This window comes from Mustela nivalis (assembly GCF_964662115.1).
Source record: "Mustela nivalis genome assembly, chromosome: 2".
Classification (NCBI taxonomy): domain Eukaryota; kingdom Metazoa; phylum Chordata; class Mammalia; order Carnivora; family Mustelidae; genus Mustela; species Mustela nivalis.
In genome coordinates, this window is record NC_139021.1 from 144,409,481 (window position 1) to 144,431,911 (window position 22,431).

The 22,431-nt window shown below is 42.1% G+C and overlaps 1 protein-coding gene across 2 annotated transcripts in view; it reads right to left on the reverse strand.

Moving 5' to 3' along the window:
- Nucleotides 1–22,431, reverse strand: part of GRID1 (glutamate ionotropic receptor delta type subunit 1) — a 691,195-nt gene that overhangs the window by 107,540 nt on the left and 561,224 nt on the right. For both annotated transcript variants that reach the window (XM_082717985.1, XM_082717986.1), the window contains exons 9-12: nucleotides 9,647–9,748; nucleotides 8,010–8,207; nucleotides 4,189–4,513; nucleotides 2,834–2,972 (exon numbers count right to left, since the gene is read on the reverse strand). In XM_082717985.1, the coding sequence (XP_082574111.1) occupies nucleotides 2,834–2,972; nucleotides 4,189–4,513; nucleotides 8,010–8,207; nucleotides 9,647–9,748 (764 nt within the window). The remainder of the gene's footprint in view (nucleotides 1–2,833; nucleotides 2,973–4,188; nucleotides 4,514–8,009; nucleotides 8,208–9,646; nucleotides 9,749–22,431) is intronic.

Genomic DNA, 22,431 nt, shown 5'->3' on the forward strand with positions numbered 1-22,431 from the left:
TAAGAATATAAAACACAATTAGAAACATATATATACCTAACAATAGGGTCCCAAAATATATGAATCAAAATTGATAAAATTGAAGGGAGAAATGGGCAGTTCTGTAAAAAATGACTGGAGACTTTAATATCCCACATTCAATAATTGATAAACAACAACAGAAGATCAGCAAGTTAATGGAAAACATGACAACACTATAAACCAACTAGACTTGAAGTAGAAATAGACAATATGAATTGCCCTATAGCTATGAAAATTTTAATTATTAATTTAAAAGCTCCAAGAATATGAAATCTCCTAGATGGTTGCCCTGGAGAATTATACCAAACATTTGAAGATAAATTAACACCAACTTTATATAATCTCTCTCAGAAAATAGAAAATGAGCAAAGACTTCCTAAATCATTTTACGAAGCCAGAGTTACCCTGAAACCAAAACTAGACAGAAACAGCACAATAAATAAAAGTGCAAATGAATATCTCTCATAAATTTAGATGCAAAAATCCTCAACCAGAATATCAGCAAACAGAATCTAAAATATATTAAAAAAATCATAGGTCATGATCAGGTGAGATTCATTCAAGGTACACAACATTTGAAAATCAATCAGTGTAGTCTTATCATATTAGTAGGCTAAAGAGGAAAAATCATATGGTCATGTCAAGCAATGTAAAAAAAAAAGCAGTTGAAAAAGCCAATACCCATTCATGGTAGTCTCAGCAATTTATGATCTATTGGTTTAATGCAATTACAACTGTAATTAATGTAATTCCTATCAAAACAATGGAAAATTATTTTTTTTAAACATAGACAAGCTTATTCTAAAATTTATGTGGAAAGATGCAGGCCTTAGAATAATTAAAACAATCTGAACAAAAGAAAAAAGAATGGGAGTAATCACTCTGCCCAATATTAAGGTTTACTCTGCAGCTATAGTAACCAAGACAGTGTGGTATTGATGAAGGGATAGGCACACAGATCAATAGAACTGAATGGAAAACTCAGAAATGGACCACATATACCCAACTGATTTTTGACAAATTACAAAAGCATCTCAGTGAAGGAAGGACTGCTTTTCAATAAATGATGCTAAAGCAAATGCTGGCAAGGATGCAAAGAAACTGGATCATTCCCACATCACTAGCAGTAATACAAAATGGCAGAGTCAGTCTGGAATACAGTTTGATAGTTTTCTTAGAAAGCATATTTTTTTTATAAAACATGCAATTACCACACGACCCAGCAATTGCACTCTTGGATATGTATCACAAACAAACAAAAACTTGTGTTCACACCAAAACCTACACACAAATATTCATTGTGGCTTTATTCATAATTGCATAAAAGGGAAACAACCTGGATGTCCTTCAGTGTGTGAACATTTAAACAAGCTGTGGTACATGGGATACTACTAAGCAGAAAAAAGCAATGAATGCCTGAGACACACACCAACCTGGATGAACCTCCAGAGAATGATGCTAAATGATAACAGCAATCCAAGAGCTATAATTCCATCTATATAACATACTTAAAATGACATTTTAAAGATTTTTATTTATTACTTATTGATTTTACAGAGAGAGAGAGAGAATATGAGTGAGCGGGGGAGGGGAGCAGAGGGAGAGGGACAAGCAGACTGTGTGCGGGACATGAGCCTAGAGCAGAGCTCGATCCCTACACATGGGTTAAGACTGTGTAGAATCCAATGCGCGCACGCGCGCACACACACACACTCGCACACGCAGAGAAATAAGTACAAGAGAAGAAATCTGAATAGAATCAGTCAACTGTATTAATGTTGATACCCTGGTTGTGATAAAATACTATAGTTTTGCAAAATGTAACCATTGGGAGAAACCAGTTAAAGGATATTATAAGATCTCACTGCATTATTTCTTACAAATACATGTGAATCTATAATTATCTCAATAAAAATGCCAACTAAAAAATAAAACTGGACAACATCATACTAAATATTGAATCTTGGCCAGAGTCTGAACTCTTTTAAATAGGCTGTTGGGAGCCATAGAAGCTGGTTAAGTATGGATGATAAAGTATGAGTATGATAAAGGAGAAATTACATAACACTATAATTAGGGACCAAGTGAGAGGTGATATTGAAGCCAATATTGTACCGAGGAAATGTAGACTATATCTGTGCCTTTTGTCACTTTAGTAACCACATTTCCAATACCCCTTCACTTTGTCCAAGTTCTCTTGCAATTCACACAGTTTGTGGAAATCTGCTCCAAAACACAAAGGCATTCCCAAGTTATTTCACTATGTTGAACTAATTCTTTCATGCCATATTTTTAACACTTTGGTAAAACAAAGAAATGTTTTTATTCCCTGGCTTCGGTAATTTTATACTTTAATGAATATAAGTAAAATAAGTTTTCTAATCACTGTGATAATGACATGTTTTTAAAAATAATTTTAAGGTGTCTGAAGATATGAAAAAATACCTTAGACTTGTGGTCTTAATTAATTATAATTTAATGTTTAGAAAATTTTGATTAAATAAGTTTGTAATCAACATTTAAATGCCTGAGGAAATTTAATTTGTTAATTTTTAATGTTTTGATTTCGTAGTCTTATAAGCAGCATTTAAATGTTCAGAGAAGTATTATTTAATTCATTTATGCATTTATATAATTGTGTATGAAGTAAACTACAAGAGGAGTGGTGCTCTTCATGCATTTAAGAGGACGATAATCAAACTGCAAATCTGGGATCTAAGTCCGTCTGCCTCCATGACACTAGGCTGCATTCTGCCTTTACAACTTTTTGGAGCTGAATGGTCCCACACCTGGAAGGAGGAATGGATCTTACCTTATGGGGTTGTCCATCCTGGACACTGTGAGGAATGCCGCAAGATTCGCCGTGTAGGAGGAACACACAATGAGCGTGAAGAGCCACCAGCTCCCCATCACGATGCGCATGGCCATGGAGTTCACTGAGGATTCGCCACCTACAGGAGGCCAGCAAAATGGATTGGTCCTGGGCTTCTGCTCTCCCCTGCATCCTCCCACCCCCGCCAGAAATGTTCTAGCTCCTTCACCCCGCTGCCTGGCTTAGGGAAACACCACTGGAGTTGGGGTGGGGAGCAGGGAAGTGAGTTCCTGGCTAGTTATCGGGGATTGTGACAATTCTGGGAAAGATTCCAAAGACCACCAGTCTTTGAAAGGGATGGAAGACCACCAAATACGAAAAATCCAGAATTGGCCTTTCAGTGATGTGATGTTTGTCAAAACACCAAGGGTAGAGTTCTGAATATCAAAATCTTCCAGTTAGAAGATTCTATCTCCCTGTGTTGCCTACTTCCAGGGCTGCAATCTGATGTAAGATCCTTTTTCAGTTTCAAGTTCATAGAGAGTAGTCTCAGGAATTCTGTAAATATAGAATTACCTCCTACCTGGAGGGTTCCCTAGCTTTCTTTTAAACCTCAGAAATGAGATCTCGCTTTTATTAATATTCAGCCCTCACTGGATGACTTTTTTCCTAGGATTTTCAGAAACCATTGCCTGTGACTTGCAGTCAGTAGCTGCCCCATGGAGGCCAATTATTTCTCCTCGGTCCCTTAGGTGGTAGCAGAAGAAAGCATTTCACTGACTCTTCTTATATAACCTTGCAAACAGGCAATACATGTTTTGCCATGGTGCAAACAAGGCCAACACTCACGTTAGGAACTTTGCAATTTGTTGCTTGGGTCAAAACTACAAGATCCTCTAACTTATCAAGTGCTCTCCAGACTTCACGGAGAAAAGAGACTTTGTATCTCAAGGATGGATGGAAGACTGCTTAGATGATTGCAAAACAATTGTGACTTTTTTTTTCTATTAAGATTTCAAATTTAAGCAAGATTCAGTTTCATCTGACAACTCCATGTGCATAACAATCAACCTAATGTGGGAGGGGAGAAAAGTACAAAGCAGAACTCCAAAGTTAATTTTATCTAAAGCGGAGAATCGGGCTTTGAAGTTGAGTTCCTTGTCACTTCATTTAATTTCTACCTGATATTACTCAGAGAAATCGGGTACAGACTGATATTAGTACTGTCCTAGAGATTAAATAAAATTGCATTTAAAATGACTTTGCCAAAACGCATCTAAGAACTCTGCCAATGGGCACGTTCCTCCAGGCCCCTGGGAAGATGTGACTACAACATCAAGAAACCAGGAATGTACCTTGCTGTACAAAGGCTCCGTAGACAATCCAGATGGCACTGTGCAAGGTGGCCGAAGCCGACGGTCGGGGCTGGGCAACACTCTGAGCCCTCACGGCCTGGATCCGGTTCAACACAAATATCAGCACGCCCACCACAGGGATGGCGGCCGCAATGCAGGCCCACACGGCAAAATCAAACGGAGCAAAAAGAGAGAAGATGCTTATTTTCTCCTCTGGCTTCTTGATTAGGATCCCCACCGAATAGTCCATGTACCGCTTGCTGAAGTCCACAACGCTCTCCCTCTCTGGGGTGATCGTGATGGCGGAGATGGCCAGGTCTGCCCTCTGAAAGGCAAAACCAACGCATCAGACAGCAGTCCTCAGCTTCCTGCTGGGGCCCACCCTGGGGCAAGGGCTGCCCTCTACTTTTGGGGTTGTTCTGTCCAGAGGAAATGGATTCAAGAGGTGACACCCTGCAACTGACCTTGAATACTGTAAAAAATTAAAAAAATAATAATTCAACATTGTCTGTTTGAATTGTAGTTTTCCTTTACTTTCTTGTTATCCTCACAAACTTTCACTCTCTTCTTTCTCTTGCCAGTATTTCCCTCTTCCCCATCCCTGGCCCCAGTGAAGAAGTCCCTTCTATCTTCTTGTAGGCTTATCTGCATCCTGCTATACTGCCATCAAGGCTCTCCAAACTCTCTTTAGCCCACATGGATGTCTTCCTTTCCTGAGACGCTTTGGAAGTTTTATGGTGAGTTGTACGACTACTCGAAATCTCATTAATGTCACAGTCCCTGGTTATTTTATATGTAAACTCTATGCCAGAGAGCAATATCCTCCAAGAAAAAAAGGTTATCTACTTTTCTTGACCTTCCATGGCCCTTCATTCATGGCCTCTCAAACATACGGGTTGATTCTTCATATAGTAAAGCCGCGTTGGGAGGGGACTCTCTGGGCATGCCTTACTTTGACCCCCAAAGTACCTTATAAGACTTTTGCTTTCCAAGATGGGCTTAATTTTAAAAATAGACAAAGACTCCATTAAGATGGAACTAGACTGTGAGATTAAAGCAGCCAAGACTGGTGGAGGTTAGGATAATTAAGACTAGATGGATAATGGTGGGCAATAATAGGCCAGCATTCCCCCCGTCCAACCACAAGAGAACCAAAATATGCAATGATTATCCTGATCTTGACTCTTGGACTTCTAAGTAGGAGATACCATCAAAAATAAGTTTATTTTAGGGGCACCTGGGTGGCTCAGTTGGTTAAGCAGCTGACTCTTGGTTTTAGCTCAGATCATGATCTTGCAGTCATGGGATAGAGCCCCAAGTCGGCCTCTGTGCTCAGCAAGGGGTCTGCTTCAGATTCTCTCTCCCCCTCCCTCACATAGTGCGTGTGTCTCTCTCTCAAATAAACAAAATCTTTAAAAAAATAAATTGGGAAAACATACATAAAAACATTTTTTTAAAAGATTTTATTTATTTATTTGACAGAGAAATTACAAGTACACTGAGAGGCAGGCAGAGAGAGAGAGAGAAGGAAGCAGGCTCCCTGCTGAGCAGAGAGCCGGATGCGGGACTCGATCCCAGGACCCTGAGATCATGACCTGAGCCAAAGGCAGCGGCTTAACCCACTGAGCCACCCAGGCACCCCAACATAAAAACATTTTATCAGAAAAAATTTTTATCAGATTTAATATGTGGGCTAGAGGGGCAGATGTATTGATGTTAACTGAAAAATCCAAAAAATAAATACATAAAATAAGATAATAAACGTGAAATCCAACAACATATCTAGAGTATAAAGAAAAAATGCTGGAGGTAATGATGGTGAAGCTCTCCTGTAGAACTGTCACATTTGCATCTCTGGTTGTTGCCTCTCTTTTCAAAAACTCAAGATCCGGAGATTTCTTTTTAAAGATTTGGGTCATTCAGAGCATATGTAAGGACTAAGAAGAGATCTAGTGGAACAAGATAGCTTTACAAGATAGGAAGAGGGGAAAGTAATTTATGAAGCCAGGTCCAGAAGAAGGACAAAGGGATTGACTTACGACACAGGAAGAGTGGTGACCTGTAACACAGGGAAAAACACTTCACTTCTGAACCTGGAGTATGAGCAGGTGTCTGCAGATGTGAATTTTACAGGTAGTTGAAGTAGTTATTTCAAGCCCACAAATCTTCATTTCTTTGCCTAATACAGGAGCACTTTGTTTTAATTTAGGAGAGAAGACTTTTGGATTGCTTGAAGAGAAAGACAAACTTTGAAACAGTCTCTAAGGGATACAGCCAAGGGGTCCAACAAGTTAAGGAACTTGGCTGTCCTGAAGGCCTACCTGAGTTTGAAGCCCACACACTATTCATATATCCATCTAGGCAAATTTGTGATTTTCTTCTCTAATTGTATGTAGCAACTTGGAAGTCAAAGTCAGAGGGTAGATAATATAATCAAGTCAGAGTTTCAGTACAATAAGAAACTAAGAACAAAGAGAATTACAAAAGATGATGGGAACAGGATTATCTGGTCGAACACCAAGGGCACACCAGGCAGGAAAGGATGCAGTATCCCAAGGTCACAGAAATCTTAAAGAAAGATGAACCTCAAATACATGTACTAAGTGGAAAGGGCTAGACACAAAAGACCACATATTGTAGGACTCCATCTACATTAAATGTTCACAAAAGCAAATCTATGGAGATAGGAAATATATCAATGGTTTCCTAGGGCTGGAGTTGGAATGGGATTTCACTGTAAATAAGTGTGAGGGATCTCACTGGGTTGATGGACTTATTCAAAAACTAGATGATGATGATGGTTGCATAACTCAGTAGATTTCCTAAAAGTCACTGAATAGTATATTCCAAAATGGGTGAATTTTTTATATAAATTAGTACTGCAGGAAATTTTTTTTAAAGCTTAGGAGGAACTGGAGATTGTGTCTGCGTTTACGGGTTTATAAAGCAAAGGACCTATGTTCTGGGAGCAAAGGTTCAAAAGACTCAGGACAACAAGTCATAGTCATGGAGTGGACAGTGATGGTAACGCATAAGATGCTGACAAAATGCATGGGGTCGGGCACTGACATGGAGCACAAACCAAGATCTTGGACAGCGAGGCAGTCAAAACACTGGGAGCCCACAGTTGGCCCCAGAGATGTCTGCAATGTCAAAGTTGGTAGCAGCAGCAACAGCAGAGAGGGAGAATTTGAACAGATGCCACCATCATAAATGACTACCAGGAAATAACCCAGAGGTCATGGGATGATGGGGTGGGGATGGGAACACAGTGAACAGGCCTCATATCATGAGCATGGGTCTCAATGAAAACCCAGGTTGTAAGGAAAGAGGAAGTGTCATTATCTGAAATTAATCTAAGGAGCTGGGAAATGTATCACAACATTGAAGACACATGCACACACTCACACATACATATGAACTTGTGTATACACACCCCTGCTGTGGGCCATGAGGGAGAAAAGAATAAGCCCTCACTCATACCTCTTGTGAGAACCAAGTTCCTGTTTCAGCCTAAACGTGTGGGTGGGTTACAGGAAGTGTGTATGACAGAGCAGACTCAGTGGACAGGCTTGAAAGGAATGGCAGCAGTGGGCACAGAAGGAAAACAGAGTGCCAGGGAATGAGAAAATTCGAGAATAGGAATGGGTACGATGGGGAGGGGCGGGCTGAAGAAAAGAGAGCTCTGGTGAGTGAAGAGTGGTAAGCTGTGATCTCCTTAGCTAGTTCCACGGTCCTAACTGCCTAATGGGCCAAATTTAGATATCACCCTAGAAGCAGACTAGGGTACCCTTCCCCATGACCCTGCTTTTGGGACCTACCTTGCTGATGAGCTCCCCGATCATCCCGTTCCAGGAGGTGTTATGGAGCTGGTGACCATACCTGCCATCGGGGGCCTGGTAAATCTCATATTTGAAGCCCAGAGCCTTGGCCAGTGCATCCAGGACATCTATAGAGAACCCTTTGTAGCGCTTGGGCTGTCCAAGGATGTTCTCAGCCACCATCACGAAAGGCTCTTCCTGAGGACAACAGAATGGATGTTCTTCAATTAAATAACAGGTTATTAACACACATGTTTCCAGGGGATTGTTGGAGCGACTAATGTGATGAATCATAGCTCTAGAATGTTTGAGAGCATGGGCATGTATTTACCCAATTTTCTCCTGGAGTCTGAACATCTCTGCCCTTTTTTTTAAAAAAGCAGTTTATGGACACTCAGAGCACAGCAGATAGGAAGATCCCTCCAATCAACATATTGATGGAGGAATGGAGATTTACCTGTTTTGTATGATGCTATCCCAGCCTCAGCTCAGAACCCTATAGCCAGAATGACATGATTTGTTTTCATTCCTTTATTTGTGACATTCAGGACTCTGTCCTTAGGAAATACCATAATTCTTCAGGACCCACATAAGAAATGTGGTTACTTCTCATCCAGGATAAAGAACGACAGTAAAAGCTCTATAACATTAGATTGAGAGAAGACGGTATTACATCTATCAGATTGTACTAGAAAATGGATTCTGATTCATGGGAGAAGGTCACACCGTATGTCAAAGGACAGGACAGAATTAAACCTCGCAGTTCCCAAGCCCAAAGCCATATTTACACATTTTGTGCTGTGTCCTGTGTACTCCTGTAGGGCATGTGGTTCTCTGGAAAACACCTCAACCTTCCCCACCACAATCCTATAAAACTGAACAAGAAGGGGGCTTTTGGCAAACAGCCCCAGAGACTAGATCTCAGTTTAACTGGGAGCCTCGGGGGGTATGGTATAATGCTTATTCCGTGATGTGCACACAGGGAATGCAGGACACTGTGGCCAAAGGGTTCTAGAGCCAAGGAGATGACAATGCCTGATGTGACCGAGGGGACATTTGAACCAGGTCTGACCAGTTAATAAGAGGTAAATCGAAAATATCTCCTAAGGCCCTGGAAAGGTGAAGGAAGAAATTGATAGGAAGATGATTCTAAGGTCTCTTAAAGATGTAAAAATCCACGATGCCAGGACAACTATGCAGACAAATGGCAATAAAGGGTCTTTGTTATGAAGCTTGTGTCACATGGGGCCATCAGGAGAACCAGAGGGTGTGTTCTGCCAAGCAACTGTCTGGGGACACTGGCTATGAGCAAAGCTCTCCTAAGGACCAGCAGTAGGTCAAGATACTGGTTATACCCAGGAACGTGTAGAGTTGTGCCTGCTTGGAAGCTTAGCCGTGGTTCCAGATCGGTAATCCTCTTCTAGAGCAGCCCAGTCACCTCCGGTGGAAGGCGCTGGGGCAGAATCTCCAACATTACTCTTCCTTCGTTATTTGCAAAATTATTTGCCATAAAGGCCTTATGAACACTTGAGCAATGACTCAAGATCCCCTTTTCTCCAAACCCAGCATTAAGCCAAACAGAAACCTCTGGCTCGAAAGCCTGAATGGTAAACTCCCCAATATGCCCATGATCCTACCAAGACAGTCACCACTTTGAGAGTCAGTCCTTGGAGGCGGCTGCCCATGGGCCTCTCTTGCAGGCTGCCATTCAGGCCCTTCTCTGAGTCCCACGTCGCCAGCTGTGGAGGAAAAAGGGAGTGTGAGGGACAGAACGGGCACCTGTGTGCACCTCAGAAACTCGCTTCTCAAACTGGGATCCTGAATCAGGCAGCTAGGAGGACAGCAGTCCCTTAAAACCTTCAAAAGAATAAAGATGTGGCAGAAAGTTCCACTTGCTCCATTAGCCTGTCTGGAACTTGAGGACTTGCCACATCTTTAAAATAAAACCAATTGGTAAGAACTTGTTTCTAGAATGAATATTTCTAATTTTATTATGTCCGCCCACTGAGGTCATGCCACCGTGTCTCCCACAAAGTGTCTTCTTTCTGTAATTACTCCTTTGACTTGCCCAGGCCAGATGGCCCCCTGGGTTCACCCATTGCTGCCACCAGGGCAGGATGGGACTCAGCAGGGAAGTGGGTAACAAAGGCGCCTTTCTGTGGCTTGTCTTACACCCTGATGCCTGCTGCAAGCGGGGTTAAGAGCTCCCTACCTGTCTTCTCTGTAGGGCAAATTTCATAATTTTTCCTTGATATGCAGGTAAGGCCTGCAGAGCTCCCAGGCCTGCAGAGCCTCTCCCAGAGCCTGTTGCATCTCTGAGAGGGCCCCCCAAGCTGGTTATGGAGCCCCTCTGCTGGCTCAGGAACAATAGGAGACACACATATTCTCCAGACTGCGTCCCCTCACTGCATCTCTGCAGGGCCCGGGGGGGAACCACGATGAACTCCTTATCTGATCAATGATTCTCAATCACTAATTGGTGAAATGGAAAAAGAAAAAAAAAAAAAAAAGCAGATATGAGCCCCCATCTCAACTTAATCAGGATCTCAGCACTTAGGCATGGAGAATTGTAATGCTTCCCCAGCGGTCCTCATTGAGAAACCCTGTTCTTCTAGGTTACTGCATATTAGATTCTCGTAAGAAGGCTTTTAAAGCATATTGGAGGTGGGGCCTCGTCCCCAGAGGTTTGAATTTAATTGGTCTGTAGTGGGCTAGATAGGAATATTTCAGCTCCCCAGGTGATTCTAATTCACAGCCAGGACTGTAAACCTCTGCTATAGATTAAAGCAGGGGATCCTCAAACTGTAATATGCACACAAATTACCCAGGGATTTTATACATACTCTCTGATTCGGGGCCTGTGATTATTCCTGTCTAACAAGCTCCCAGGTGAGGCTGCTGCTGCTGATCCAGGACCACCACTGAAGCAGACCACTGTGGGCAGCATCCAATTTTCACTGGAGAAAACCCACAATTGCCCTGCTTAGGCTGAGCAGAAGAACTATCCCTCTGTTAGAGAAATGTCACCAGGTGCCCTAAAGAAGCCACCAGTAGTGCTACCTAAGGACACGATGGCTCTCTCAGCATGTCCCTAAGCCTTGACATCTGCAGCAAGCTCTAGGCTCTGAGTTTGACTATCTGGAAGATACTAGAACGCTGAGGCCTAAAGCAGGACTATCAGAATGAGGTACATGGTTGTAAAAGCAGTTTAAAAGGAATCTAGAAACTCCAGCTATCACTTTGGACACAGTACCAACTAAGACCCACTCCATCCTAAGTAATAGGATGACTGGCAGTGATGAATGAATCATTTAGTTAAGAGCATGGCCGTGTGCTCTGAGGAGCTCCTCACAGCCACCACCAATTAATTGGAGGGGCACTGCAGGAAAGCTGCCCAAAGTCCTGTTCAAGGACATCAAAGATGCCACACTCTGGGAACTGGCGTAGTGAGAGGGAAAGCTCATGGCTCTTTCCCCTCTGGGGCTTGGAAACAGCACTGGGACCCAGGATCAAGTCCTGCATCAGATTAAAATGCTGGTCAAAGGGAAGAGACAAATCCAGACAAAAAGTGTTGATCCCTTGCATTTTTTGGACCCTGTGACATGGACCAAGGGACTCATGTTGTGTGTTTGGGCTGCTCACATCTTAGCCCCTTAATTGGTTAGCCCAGACATTGGAACTGGTTAACCCTGATGGGTAATCCACCAGACCCCCGGTGGGGTGGTGTTGAGAAGGTCCCTGAACCATCCCGATGATTGACAAAGTCAAAATGAAGGCGGTCTTGTCCTCACGATGACATACTGTTTCAGGTACCAGATATTCTGCCCTGTAACACGGCTTGAATTCCTAACATGTGCTGCTTTAAACCTCTGTGGCACAGGCGAAGGGGCATCTCCGCTCTGTGCCAGCACCTGCCTGAGTAAGACCCGGGATGGGGCTCAGCTTGGCCCTGACCAAACTTTACTCACTGTCTGTTACTGACTGTGATTGTAGTCAGTCTTGGCAATGGAGAATGGAGGCAGGAAAAACCAGTTGGGATGAAGCCCTGTCCCTGTAGAATTTTAAGCTCAGCTGTGACACGGGCTCTGTCTCTCAACACCTGCCTACACAACCCTCTTCTTCTAGCTCATTGCCTGGCTCAAGGCAGCAGCCCCCCTGCCCTGGAGGATTGCAACAGCCTCCCCATTGATCTCATTACTCCCAGCCTCTCTCTTACAGCCTCTTCCATTGTGCTGACTTGTACCTTTATAATAAATAAACAAACAAGAAGGTGTTAATGAACATTTTTGAATGACTTCCCATTTCCTACAGAATAAATCTTAACACTCTGAAGCTTGGCCTAAGAGAAAGGTCTTCCTTATGGAGATCCAAACCTGATGATCAGCCTCACTTAAGTTTACGTAGGCCCGGTCCACTCCAACCCTACCAAATCCCTCACCTTCCTCACACAACTCACACGGCACGCTTTCTCCAGTTCCCTCCAGCCTGTAATACCATCCCTCTTTCTCCTCTTGAAGATCAACTTACTATACCTGGTAAAGATCTGGGGAAGAAGAGAGGAACTTGAAGGTATGAAAATAGCATAAGTTTTGTAGTCAACCGACCTGTATTCTAGTTGTGTTTCCATCACTTACCTGGGTGACCTCAGAAAGCACGTTTGACCGTGGTACTTAAAATTTTGAATAAACTTGACTCCACTGAGATTCCATTTACTTATCTAAAAAGTAAAATAAGAATACTTCCCTGCCTACCGAACAATTAGGGGGCTATTCAAAAGAAAAAATCACTTTGAAATAATCTGCTACCAAGCAATAACCACAGATTAAAGAATCAGGATATAAACCCATGTGTGCAATAAAAGCCTAATTATGGCTTTTTCAAACCATTTTTTAAAGGGTGGTGGTAAACATGGGAGGAGATTTGTTAAAATGTAATATGTGAATATAGCCAGGTGGTGGAATTATGAATAATCATTGCAACTTCTTGACACTGCTCTATGTTTTCAACAGGTTTTTCACTACTGTCACAGAAAGGAAAATAAGCTTTTGATCAAAATAACTAGCAGGGGTGACAAAATCCCGTCACATGCTTTGTAGGACTAAGGACTGAGTAGAGGGGAGTGATCAGAGTTAAATAATCTGTTCGTGTGTCATGACCAGTCTGAGAGTCAGAACCCCCCAAAATTCAGTCTTCTGGCTGCCAAGAGCTGTGGCCACAGCATCCCCATCTCCTAGAAGAGCCAATTACAGGTTCTACAGGTTCATCTAGCATGGCGTCTCACATTCTATGATGTCTCCAGGATGATATGGGGCCGGGTACACCTGTTAGGTTTGGAGACAGGGAAGTGACCACTGCTGAGGTCCAGCTCTATGAAGACAGGATAATTTTTCTCCACTAATAAAGAAGGACAGTAATCCTAAGGCAAAACCATTTAAATCAAAGTGCAGGTACATGAGAGGGGGAAAAAAAAAATTCCTCCAAGCCTGTAATTACCTCTTTTTTTTTTTTTTTTTTGGTCTGAAAGTATTGAGGACTTAAAGGTTTTTATTTTTGTGTTTTTGTTTTTTAATACAGACCTCTCTCTCCCTGGCCTTCAGGGCATCCTGTACTCTGACAGAGAAAGAAAAAATACTTCAAAGTGAAACCAAAATTCTGCCTTCAAACACATCAAAGTGCAACCATGTTCCAGGAACCAGGATCCTTGAGTTGGGCAGAGAAGTTTATTATTCCCTCACATCAGCCTCAAGCCGAGAGCCGCAGGCTGAGTGAATCCCCCCATTTCCACAAAGCCTTGTGTTCTTTCCCAAATCTTAAGACCAGAGTAGTAATCCTTCATTTCTGAGTGAGGCCATTCCTCTGAATACCTGATACATAAGGCCAGAACACAGAAAAAGCACAATCTAATGGACTCCACTGGACGTTTCTTTTCTTTCTTTCTTTCTTTCTTTCTTTCTTTCTTTCTTTCTCTCCTTCTCCTTCTTCTTCTTCTTCTTCTTTTTTTTTTAAATAAAATTAAGCCTTTAAATGGATTCCCAAACAGCCGACCCAGATTAGGAGAGACTGTATTTGCCTTCCCTCCTAAGGATGCCTGGTTCTCCTGGTTCAGAACGCCAAGGAAAAAGTTTCAGTCAATGAATGCCAAATGAGGCTGCTGGGCTTGATAAATGGGAAGCCAGAAAAACGTTTCCCCCATACGAGTCCTGACACTCAGTCATACAGCTGCAGACCATTTCGTTTGTACATAAGGGCGTCGATTCTGACTTCTCCTTGTATTTTGTAGACAGAATGTTGTTTATGGGATCGATAAATTTTATGACCACAGACACCCACTTTTGACAGCTGACCTGTCAAGATCAGTGCCTGAAAAACTAATTTCCGGCACGGTTAAACAAAACGAGAACTGCCACAATTTGATAAGACAGCTCTGGTTCTCATTCATCCAGGAGGTCTGCTCAACCCAGACCAGAAGCCTGGATGGAGCCAGAGGTTACAGCACAATCATCCCTAGAAAGGAGATCTATGGTTTTAAAATCTGATTATGACAAACAACTGTTCAAGGGATCAGCCAATTGAAGAATAAATTTCATGAACCACTGGTCTTGGGGAAATACATTTCCTGAGTCAATCGGGATGTTCTTCATGTTAGCGTTTGAGTTGTGAGATGTGGGACTCTGTGGCCCTGTCTTTAATAAATGCAGGGCCATTAACCATCAATGGGATAGGCCTCCTTTGGCAGAATGAGCTTTGTGGTCTATAATCTAGTGACACAGGTCTCTTAAACTGTCATCTCTTTTCATGGGAAGGGGGAAGGAGAGGAGAGGCAATCCAACTGCTTTACAGCCCAGAGACAGAATATGACCAGTTTCATCCATAGAGCCTCACCAATTCCTGGGGAGGGAGCGAGGGAACGAAAGAAGGTAAGTTTGCTTAACCCCAAATCTCATATTTAACTATATCCAGCAAGACAAAAGATCAATAACCTATAGTCACATTTCACAACTAAGTGACCACCTGCTTCAGTGATGAGCTTACCTCAAGATAGCACTGAAGGCAGGAAGTGAAGTTTTGATGACCATGGCTATCAGACCTCACAGCCTTTGCTAGAGTCCAATTTGAGCCATACCCTCACTGACCAGTGACCACGTTCAGCTGAGCACACAAGACTTGGCTGGGATATGGGCTTCAGTAGTGAAAGCCACAGTGGGTTTACCATCATGCTAGTGCATGGACTTTTCTAAAACAATAATCCCTCTATTAGCTTTTGTTCCATTGTCCATTTCTGTAGAATAGATGGGTTCAGGGTATGTTTCAAAGGATCACATTCCTGGCTGGGTTTGGAGCCAAGGGGGCACCCACATCTTGAACCAGCCTGCGTTGGGGCATTCAGCCAGCACTGGTTTCAAATAATCAATTGCACATTTTAAGCTTTGGCTAAATGCAGGGACAACATGTTTAGACACAAAAGAGCATCTTGGAAACAGAATGTAAGAATCTGAACATAGAATATTATTTATAGCCAGGATTGCTAAAGTAAGGTCTAATTTAAAAGTTCTTTTGGGGAATTCCAGTATATCAGGGCCTCTAAGGTATGGGCCTTGGGAGAGTATGAACCACAGAAGATCACCATCAGGTCAGAGGTACCCACTGGACCATTCCTGAAGCTCCAGATATGTTACAACAAGACAAGAGGAGGCCCTCATGGAAATGGGGGACTCACAGGGGAGAGCTGAAAGTCTCAGCCCAGGACTATGTGTGCAGGAACTGTACATTTGGTGAAAGCTGTACTTCCTTAAAATCAGCTTCAGCAGAACTCCTGTTAAATGTCCAGAGAGCAAAGCCAGGAGAAAATGAAGGTTTTTTATGGCCAGAGAGCTATCACAAATGGGGACTTCATGAAAAACCTTTAGCAAGGTAAGGAGAAAGATACTCCTCCAATGGTGCTGGCGAGGAGGACCAGAAAAACATGTAGAAGTGCTATTGACATTAGTAACCAGGTCATTCATGATGGAGACCATGAACATGCCCCAGTGCTAGCCTCCACTTTCTGAAAGCACAGACACAGAGGACTCGCTGGGTCCACTAAGGGACAGAAGGACTGACTGACTCCAATGGTGCCAGCAATGGAGTCTTTCTGTCACATTAACAGTAAGGGTAGAGGTAATTCCACTTTGCCTAAGATATAGAAAGCAGCAAGACAATGTTTCTTTCACTGTAACAAACAAACAAAAAGTCAGATAATTGCCAAAACTGTATTTTAAAAAATCAAGCCTCTAAGACAGCTGTGGTCACACACTATGCTGTGTGAACTGATGAATTTCAAAAGATGAGAAGCCTCTCTAAGGACAGAGAGGACACGAGAAATGTTCCATTCTCGATAGAGCTTGGAAGAAAAGAAGTCGTAGTTGTAACAGTGGATAACAAGAAAAAAAGACCAAAATTTTACCAGATTTTTATTTTTTTTAATTTTTTTAAAAGATTTTATTTATTCATTTGACACAGAGAGAGAGAGAGATCACAAGTAGGCAGAGCAGCCCGCAGAGAGATGGGGGGAAGCAGGCTCCCTGCTAAGCAGAGAGCCTGATGTGGGGCTCGATCCCAGGACCCTGAGACCATGACCTGAGCTGAAGGCAGAGGCTTAACCCACTGAGCCACCCAGGTGCCCTTACCAGATTTTTAAAGGCCAAGTGATAATGAGTTTCCCTGGGGGCCCAGACACAAGGGAGGACATACCCACTCATCAGCTCTTTCCTCCGAATCTCTAAGGGGGTGGAATGGGAGAAACCAAAACAGAACAGAGGAACAGAGCAACCAAAAGTTATAGGACAATATGAGATATAGGCGTAGCTATTATAGGACTTATATCTGCTATACCTGAATAAACCTTATAACTCAATTATAAGAAGAAATTGTAATTTTTATAAATAGAGAAAGGATCTATTTTTCCAAGAAATATGTGAAAGGATAATATGAACATGAAACCATATAAGTTCAACATCATAAGTCATCAGAGAAATTCAAAATAAGACCACAAGGGGCGCCTGGGTGGCTCAGTGGGTTAAGCCGCTGCCTTCGGCTCAGGTCATGATCTCAGGGTCCTGGGATCGAGTCCCACATTGGGCTCTCTGCTCGGCAGGGTGCCTGCTTCCTCCTCTCTCTCTGCCTGCCTCTCTGCCTACTTGTGATCTCTCTCTGTCAAATAAATAAAATCTTTAAAAAAAAAAAAACAAAAACAAAATAAGACCACAAGACATACCACTAAACCTCACTAGAGTGGCTAATCAAAGACTGACCTTACCAAGTGTTGGTAAAGATCTGGAATGCAAAAGATGCAGTCACACTAGAAGACAGTTTGTCAATTTCCTCTCAAGTTAAACACACACTCTACCACCCAACAGTTCCACTCCTAGTTACTTCCCTAGGGGAAATATAAAGTATGTCCATACCAAGGTCAGTAAACAAGTATCCTAGAGGCTTTATTTTTTATGCCCCCCCAAATGGAAACACTCCAAACATGGATCATGGTGATCAGTGACGGGAGAGACAAAATGTGGCATATTTATGCCACACATGACTACTGCTCAGCAGTAAAAAGCAACAAGCTACTGACCCACGCAATAGCATGGACACACATCACACCAAGTGAATGAAGCCAGCCACCATGATCCCATCTCCATGACTTTCTTGAGAAGGCAATATTATTCGTCCTGAAAATAGATCGGCCATTGCCTGGGGCCAGGAATGGGAGGAAGGAGTTGAACGCCAAGGGGAAGAAGGGCTATGCGGGGGTAAAGAAGTAGTCTATGTTTTCAGTGTTGTGGTGATTACGCCACTGCATGCATTTATCAGAGCTGATCGAAGAGTGTACGTCTCCAGTGAGTGAGTTTACTGCACGTAGTCGCACCCAAATAGACCCGACTGACTTGTTTTGTACAAATACATGTACACGCACAAAACATACACACATTGCCAATGATTTAGAAAGGGATGAAGCCACGTGCTGGAGAGCCAAAGTCGTGGCATTACGGCACTCATGTCCCAAGGGCATCCCCTATGACCTGCCAGTGAGGATGATGACTTTTAAAGCAAGGACGGATGGGAGGGGGAGACAAACCATAAGAAACAAACTGAGAGTTTTTTTTCGGGGGGGGGGGCGGTTAGGTGAGCCTGATGGTGGGTATTATGGAGGGCACAAATTGCATGGGGCACTGGGAGTGGTGCCTAAGCAATGAATTTTGGAACACTGAAAAAAAAATTAAATTAAAATAAAGCAAGGATGCTGATAGGCTACTATGACTGATGTTAGTACACTTGTGTCATCATTCTCAAAGTAGCTGAAGTTAAGTAGGTATCAAGCAGCCAAGAAATTACCCATCAATCTAGAAGAATTGTATGTATCTTTATAAGGATTTAGGAAGAACAGAAGTGCAGTTTTGCCTTTGGATAGCTTTTTAGCGTGTGGGGGAAAACAGATTTCCTAACATTATATGTAGTGTGATACACCTTTTTAATGCTTATTTCTTTTTGTGCGATGGTACAAAAGCACGCCCAAGACGAAAAGGTAGGTTTAAGTAGCTACTTCTGGCCTTAGGTAGAGCAATGGGACTGTGGGAATGTTCATCTCCTGCACTACTATACTCTCCCATAATGTTTGAAACGTTTTACAGAGAAAAAGCATTGTTTTTATAATCAGAAGAAAAACAATAAGGCTACTTCCCTTTTGAAATGGCACTGCCAACTAGCTTGTAACTATAATGTTGATTTTCTATCTCTAACTGTTTTAGATGTATTGGTTTTGTCGCTCGAAATAAATGGTACATTCTAGCAAAGGCAGTGTCTGCAGCAAGACAAGCCAGGCTGAAATTCTGGTTCTTCCACCTTGGGTGCTGAACACCTCTGGCAAGTGGCCATACTCTATCTCTGGCCTCAAGTTATCTTTGTTATTAGTTACTGTTATTACCTTATCTGTTATTAGTTACTAACAGACATTAGTTATTGTCACTGACAGTACATTCTTTGTTCTTGGGTTTCTACTAGGCACAGGCCCATACTAGCAGCTTAAAGAACTCTTGCCCATTAGAATTGACTAGAATCAATGGCAATATACACACTAGCTACACTATACATCATTCTGAAAGCTGACAAGATACCTTCTGACAGCCCACGCTAGGAGACCTTGCAATATAAAAGCAGGTGTCTCTCACTATACTCTCTAGAAACTTTCAGCTCTTACTCTCCCTATACCTTTCTCCTCTTTCTTTGTTCTCTGACTCTGAGTCCCCCTTTGAGGGTCCCTCCTTGCACCCTACACTGAGAGTAAGTGGCTCCCTTGCTGGTAGAAATGTTTTTCATGGTACATTAAATTCTATGTCTATCTATTCACAAATATACTATATCTCTTATATGGCAGAGATGATCTGTTCTTCATGTCAACTCACTCAATAAAATGTTATTGGAAAAATTAATAAAATTGATCATGACCTGGGCACTCCCCTCATTAACTGGTTGGAATTTCATGCTTTTCTCAAACTCAAGCTTCCCGGTATGTCATATCTCTTAAGCCCTGAAAAAGGCTTTCTTAGTTAGCGCTGGTTTATTTATGATGGTTGAAAGTGCCTGGGCTGGATTTTTTCTTTTGCGTGGTTTTGTTCTGCAAACTTACTTTAAGACTTTGAGTCATGAAAAGGTGTTAGTAAAATGAATGATTCAGAAGACATTTTCTAAAACCCACTTTTTGTCTTCACCTCTAGACCCTTGTTACACAATGTGTGGTCCATGCCAAGTCACCTGGGAACTTGTTTAAATCCAAGAAACTTGGCGCCACCCCATAACTACTGAGTCAGTGTCTGCATTTTGATAAGAATCTTAGGTCATGCATAGACACAGTAAAGTTTGAGAAGCACAGTTTCCAGATCTTGCCATCATTATTTCTTACCTGGAATCGTTATAAGCTGTTTTTTACCGAGCTCACAATTCCTCCCTGATCTGTGTGAAATTCCACGTAGCAGCCAGAGTTTCCCTTTCTTTTCTTCTTTTAATTCCCTTCTTAAAATTCTCAAGTGGTTCCCTGTTAAACTCAGAGTAAAAGCATACATCCTTTTCATGGCCTAGAAGAGTCTCTGAGACCTGGCCCATACCTGGTCTTCAACTTCATTTCAGGCCATGAGTCCCATGAGTTGCTCACTGCACCCCATAGATGCTGACCACTCTGCAATTATTCTCTCAAGCTAACATCTTTTCTGCCTCAGGAACTCTGTGTACATCCCTCGCTTCTCTGATAACTCTTATCTCCATCCTTCACATCCTGTGGTTGGCTCTTTCCCACCTGGCAGGTCTTACCCTACGGAGTTATCCTCTCAAGAAAGCCTCCCAGATCACTCCTCCTAAATTCTCAAGTGTTCAACTCTCTTTGCTATTTTCTTTATCGCTCTCAAATGTCATAATTTCTGAAATCACCCTCCACAATAGAAATTATGTTTGTTTTGCCTGTTTTTGCTCAGCATCATCCATTAAACATCTGATACAATTTCTGGCCTACAGCAGGCTCTTGACAAGTTTTTGTTGGATAAACAAATGAATTAATAACCGAGGTTAGAGGTCAGCAAACTTTTCCAGAAAGGGCCAGACAGTAAATATTTTAGTCTTCTTGGGCGATACGGTCTCTGTGGTCAATCACCCAATGGGGTGTGGTTGGATTCCAATAAACAAAATAAGTGGCAAGCTGGATTTGGCCAAAAAGGCTATATAGACTTTACTAATCCCTAATAATTGACACCTCTGTTTCTCTTATTCCCTCTATCTAGAATGTTTTCCCCTACAACTGAACTTTTTAAAACACTATCCTTTTTTCAAGATTTAATTTATCACTTAAAAAATGTGTAATTGTCCTGTTTTCAGGTTATCCCTCCAATCAAAAGTGACAGATCCTTCTGCATCCTTAAAGCCTTTCGCTTGTCCCTTTGTCACAGCACTGACTATATTCAGGTTTCCTTGACATTTCCTGTAGCACACTGTATTTTCCAAAGATGGCTGTGACAACATTTCCCATCCCACCCGCTCTTCAACATTGTGACTTCACCACCTCCTATCAAGAAGTGAAGTTGAATTCCTCTCTTAAAGTCTGGTCTGAATCTAATGCTACTCTTTGAGGTGAGGTTAAAAAAAGGCCAGGAAGCTTCTACCTGCCTCTTGAGTTGCTTGCTGTAAGAAAAGACTTTTCCACCTTGATGTTATTTACATTTGGGGCCAGATGGTTCTTTGTTGGGGGCAGGGGGATGTCCTGTGCGTTTTAGGATTTTTTAGACACATTCCTCACCTCTACTAACCAGATGTTGGTAGCCTCTCTCCTCGTCCCAGAATAACAACCAGAAATATCTCCAGATATTGCCAAATGTCCCCTGGGGGACATAACTGTCTCCACTTAGAACCATTTATCTAGGAGAAGCCAGCTGCCATGGAAAAAGTTCAATACTCTGAAAACACATGGAGAAACCACTTGAAAAATCACATGTAGGTATTCTGGGCAACAGTTCCAGATGAATTCAGCCTTCCGGCTACCACTGCCAAAGTGCTAGACATGTCAGTGAAGCCATTTTGAACCCTTAAGATCAGCCTATCAGCCAGATAAGTAGCATCAGGTGATCTCCGTTAATGTTAAAAAAACCTGCCAAGCCAAGCATTGAAGAAATGTCTGACATGTAGAATACATAAGATGTAAGAATTTTTTTGTTTATAAAAGTAAATTTATAGGACATCTGTTATGCAGCAATAATAACTTGAACAGAATTTGGTACCCAGAAATGTGGTGTCACTATACCACACATATAAAGTATATAGAATTGGCTTTGGAGCCACATAGCAGAGGAAATCTAGAAGGGCCTTGAGGAGACTTTTAGTTGGAAACAAAATGAGCCCCATGGAGACAGATTATGAGAGTTTAAAGGAACACAAGGAAAATATTATTGGAAGCTGCAGAAAAGAATACCATTGTAATATAGTGGCAAACTATTTAGCAAAACCGTCATCCACAAGAATAAGAAAAACAGAATATCTACTTAATAAGCTAGTAGATCTGGCTAAGAAAGTATCGGGCAAAATTTTAGAGTATTCTCTTTTCTCTTAGATGCATATAATCCTGTAAGCATAGATGCATAGATGATTCCTGGACGAACTGGAGAAGGAATTCTGTTTTCAAGCAAAATTTAGGGTAAATAGATTGAACCCATGATTTGTTGGATTCAGAAATGAAACTTTCTCAACCCCAGGCTCTTCTAGCAGAAAATTCTAGAATGGCACAGGTGCTTGAAACAAAGAAAAAAATCCCAGAAAACGTGACCCCAGGAAATCAAGGGTGTGACTACAACACCCTTTCTTAAGGTCTTAGAATTATAGGAGAGCATCTTGTACACCTTTCTGAGAGATCAAT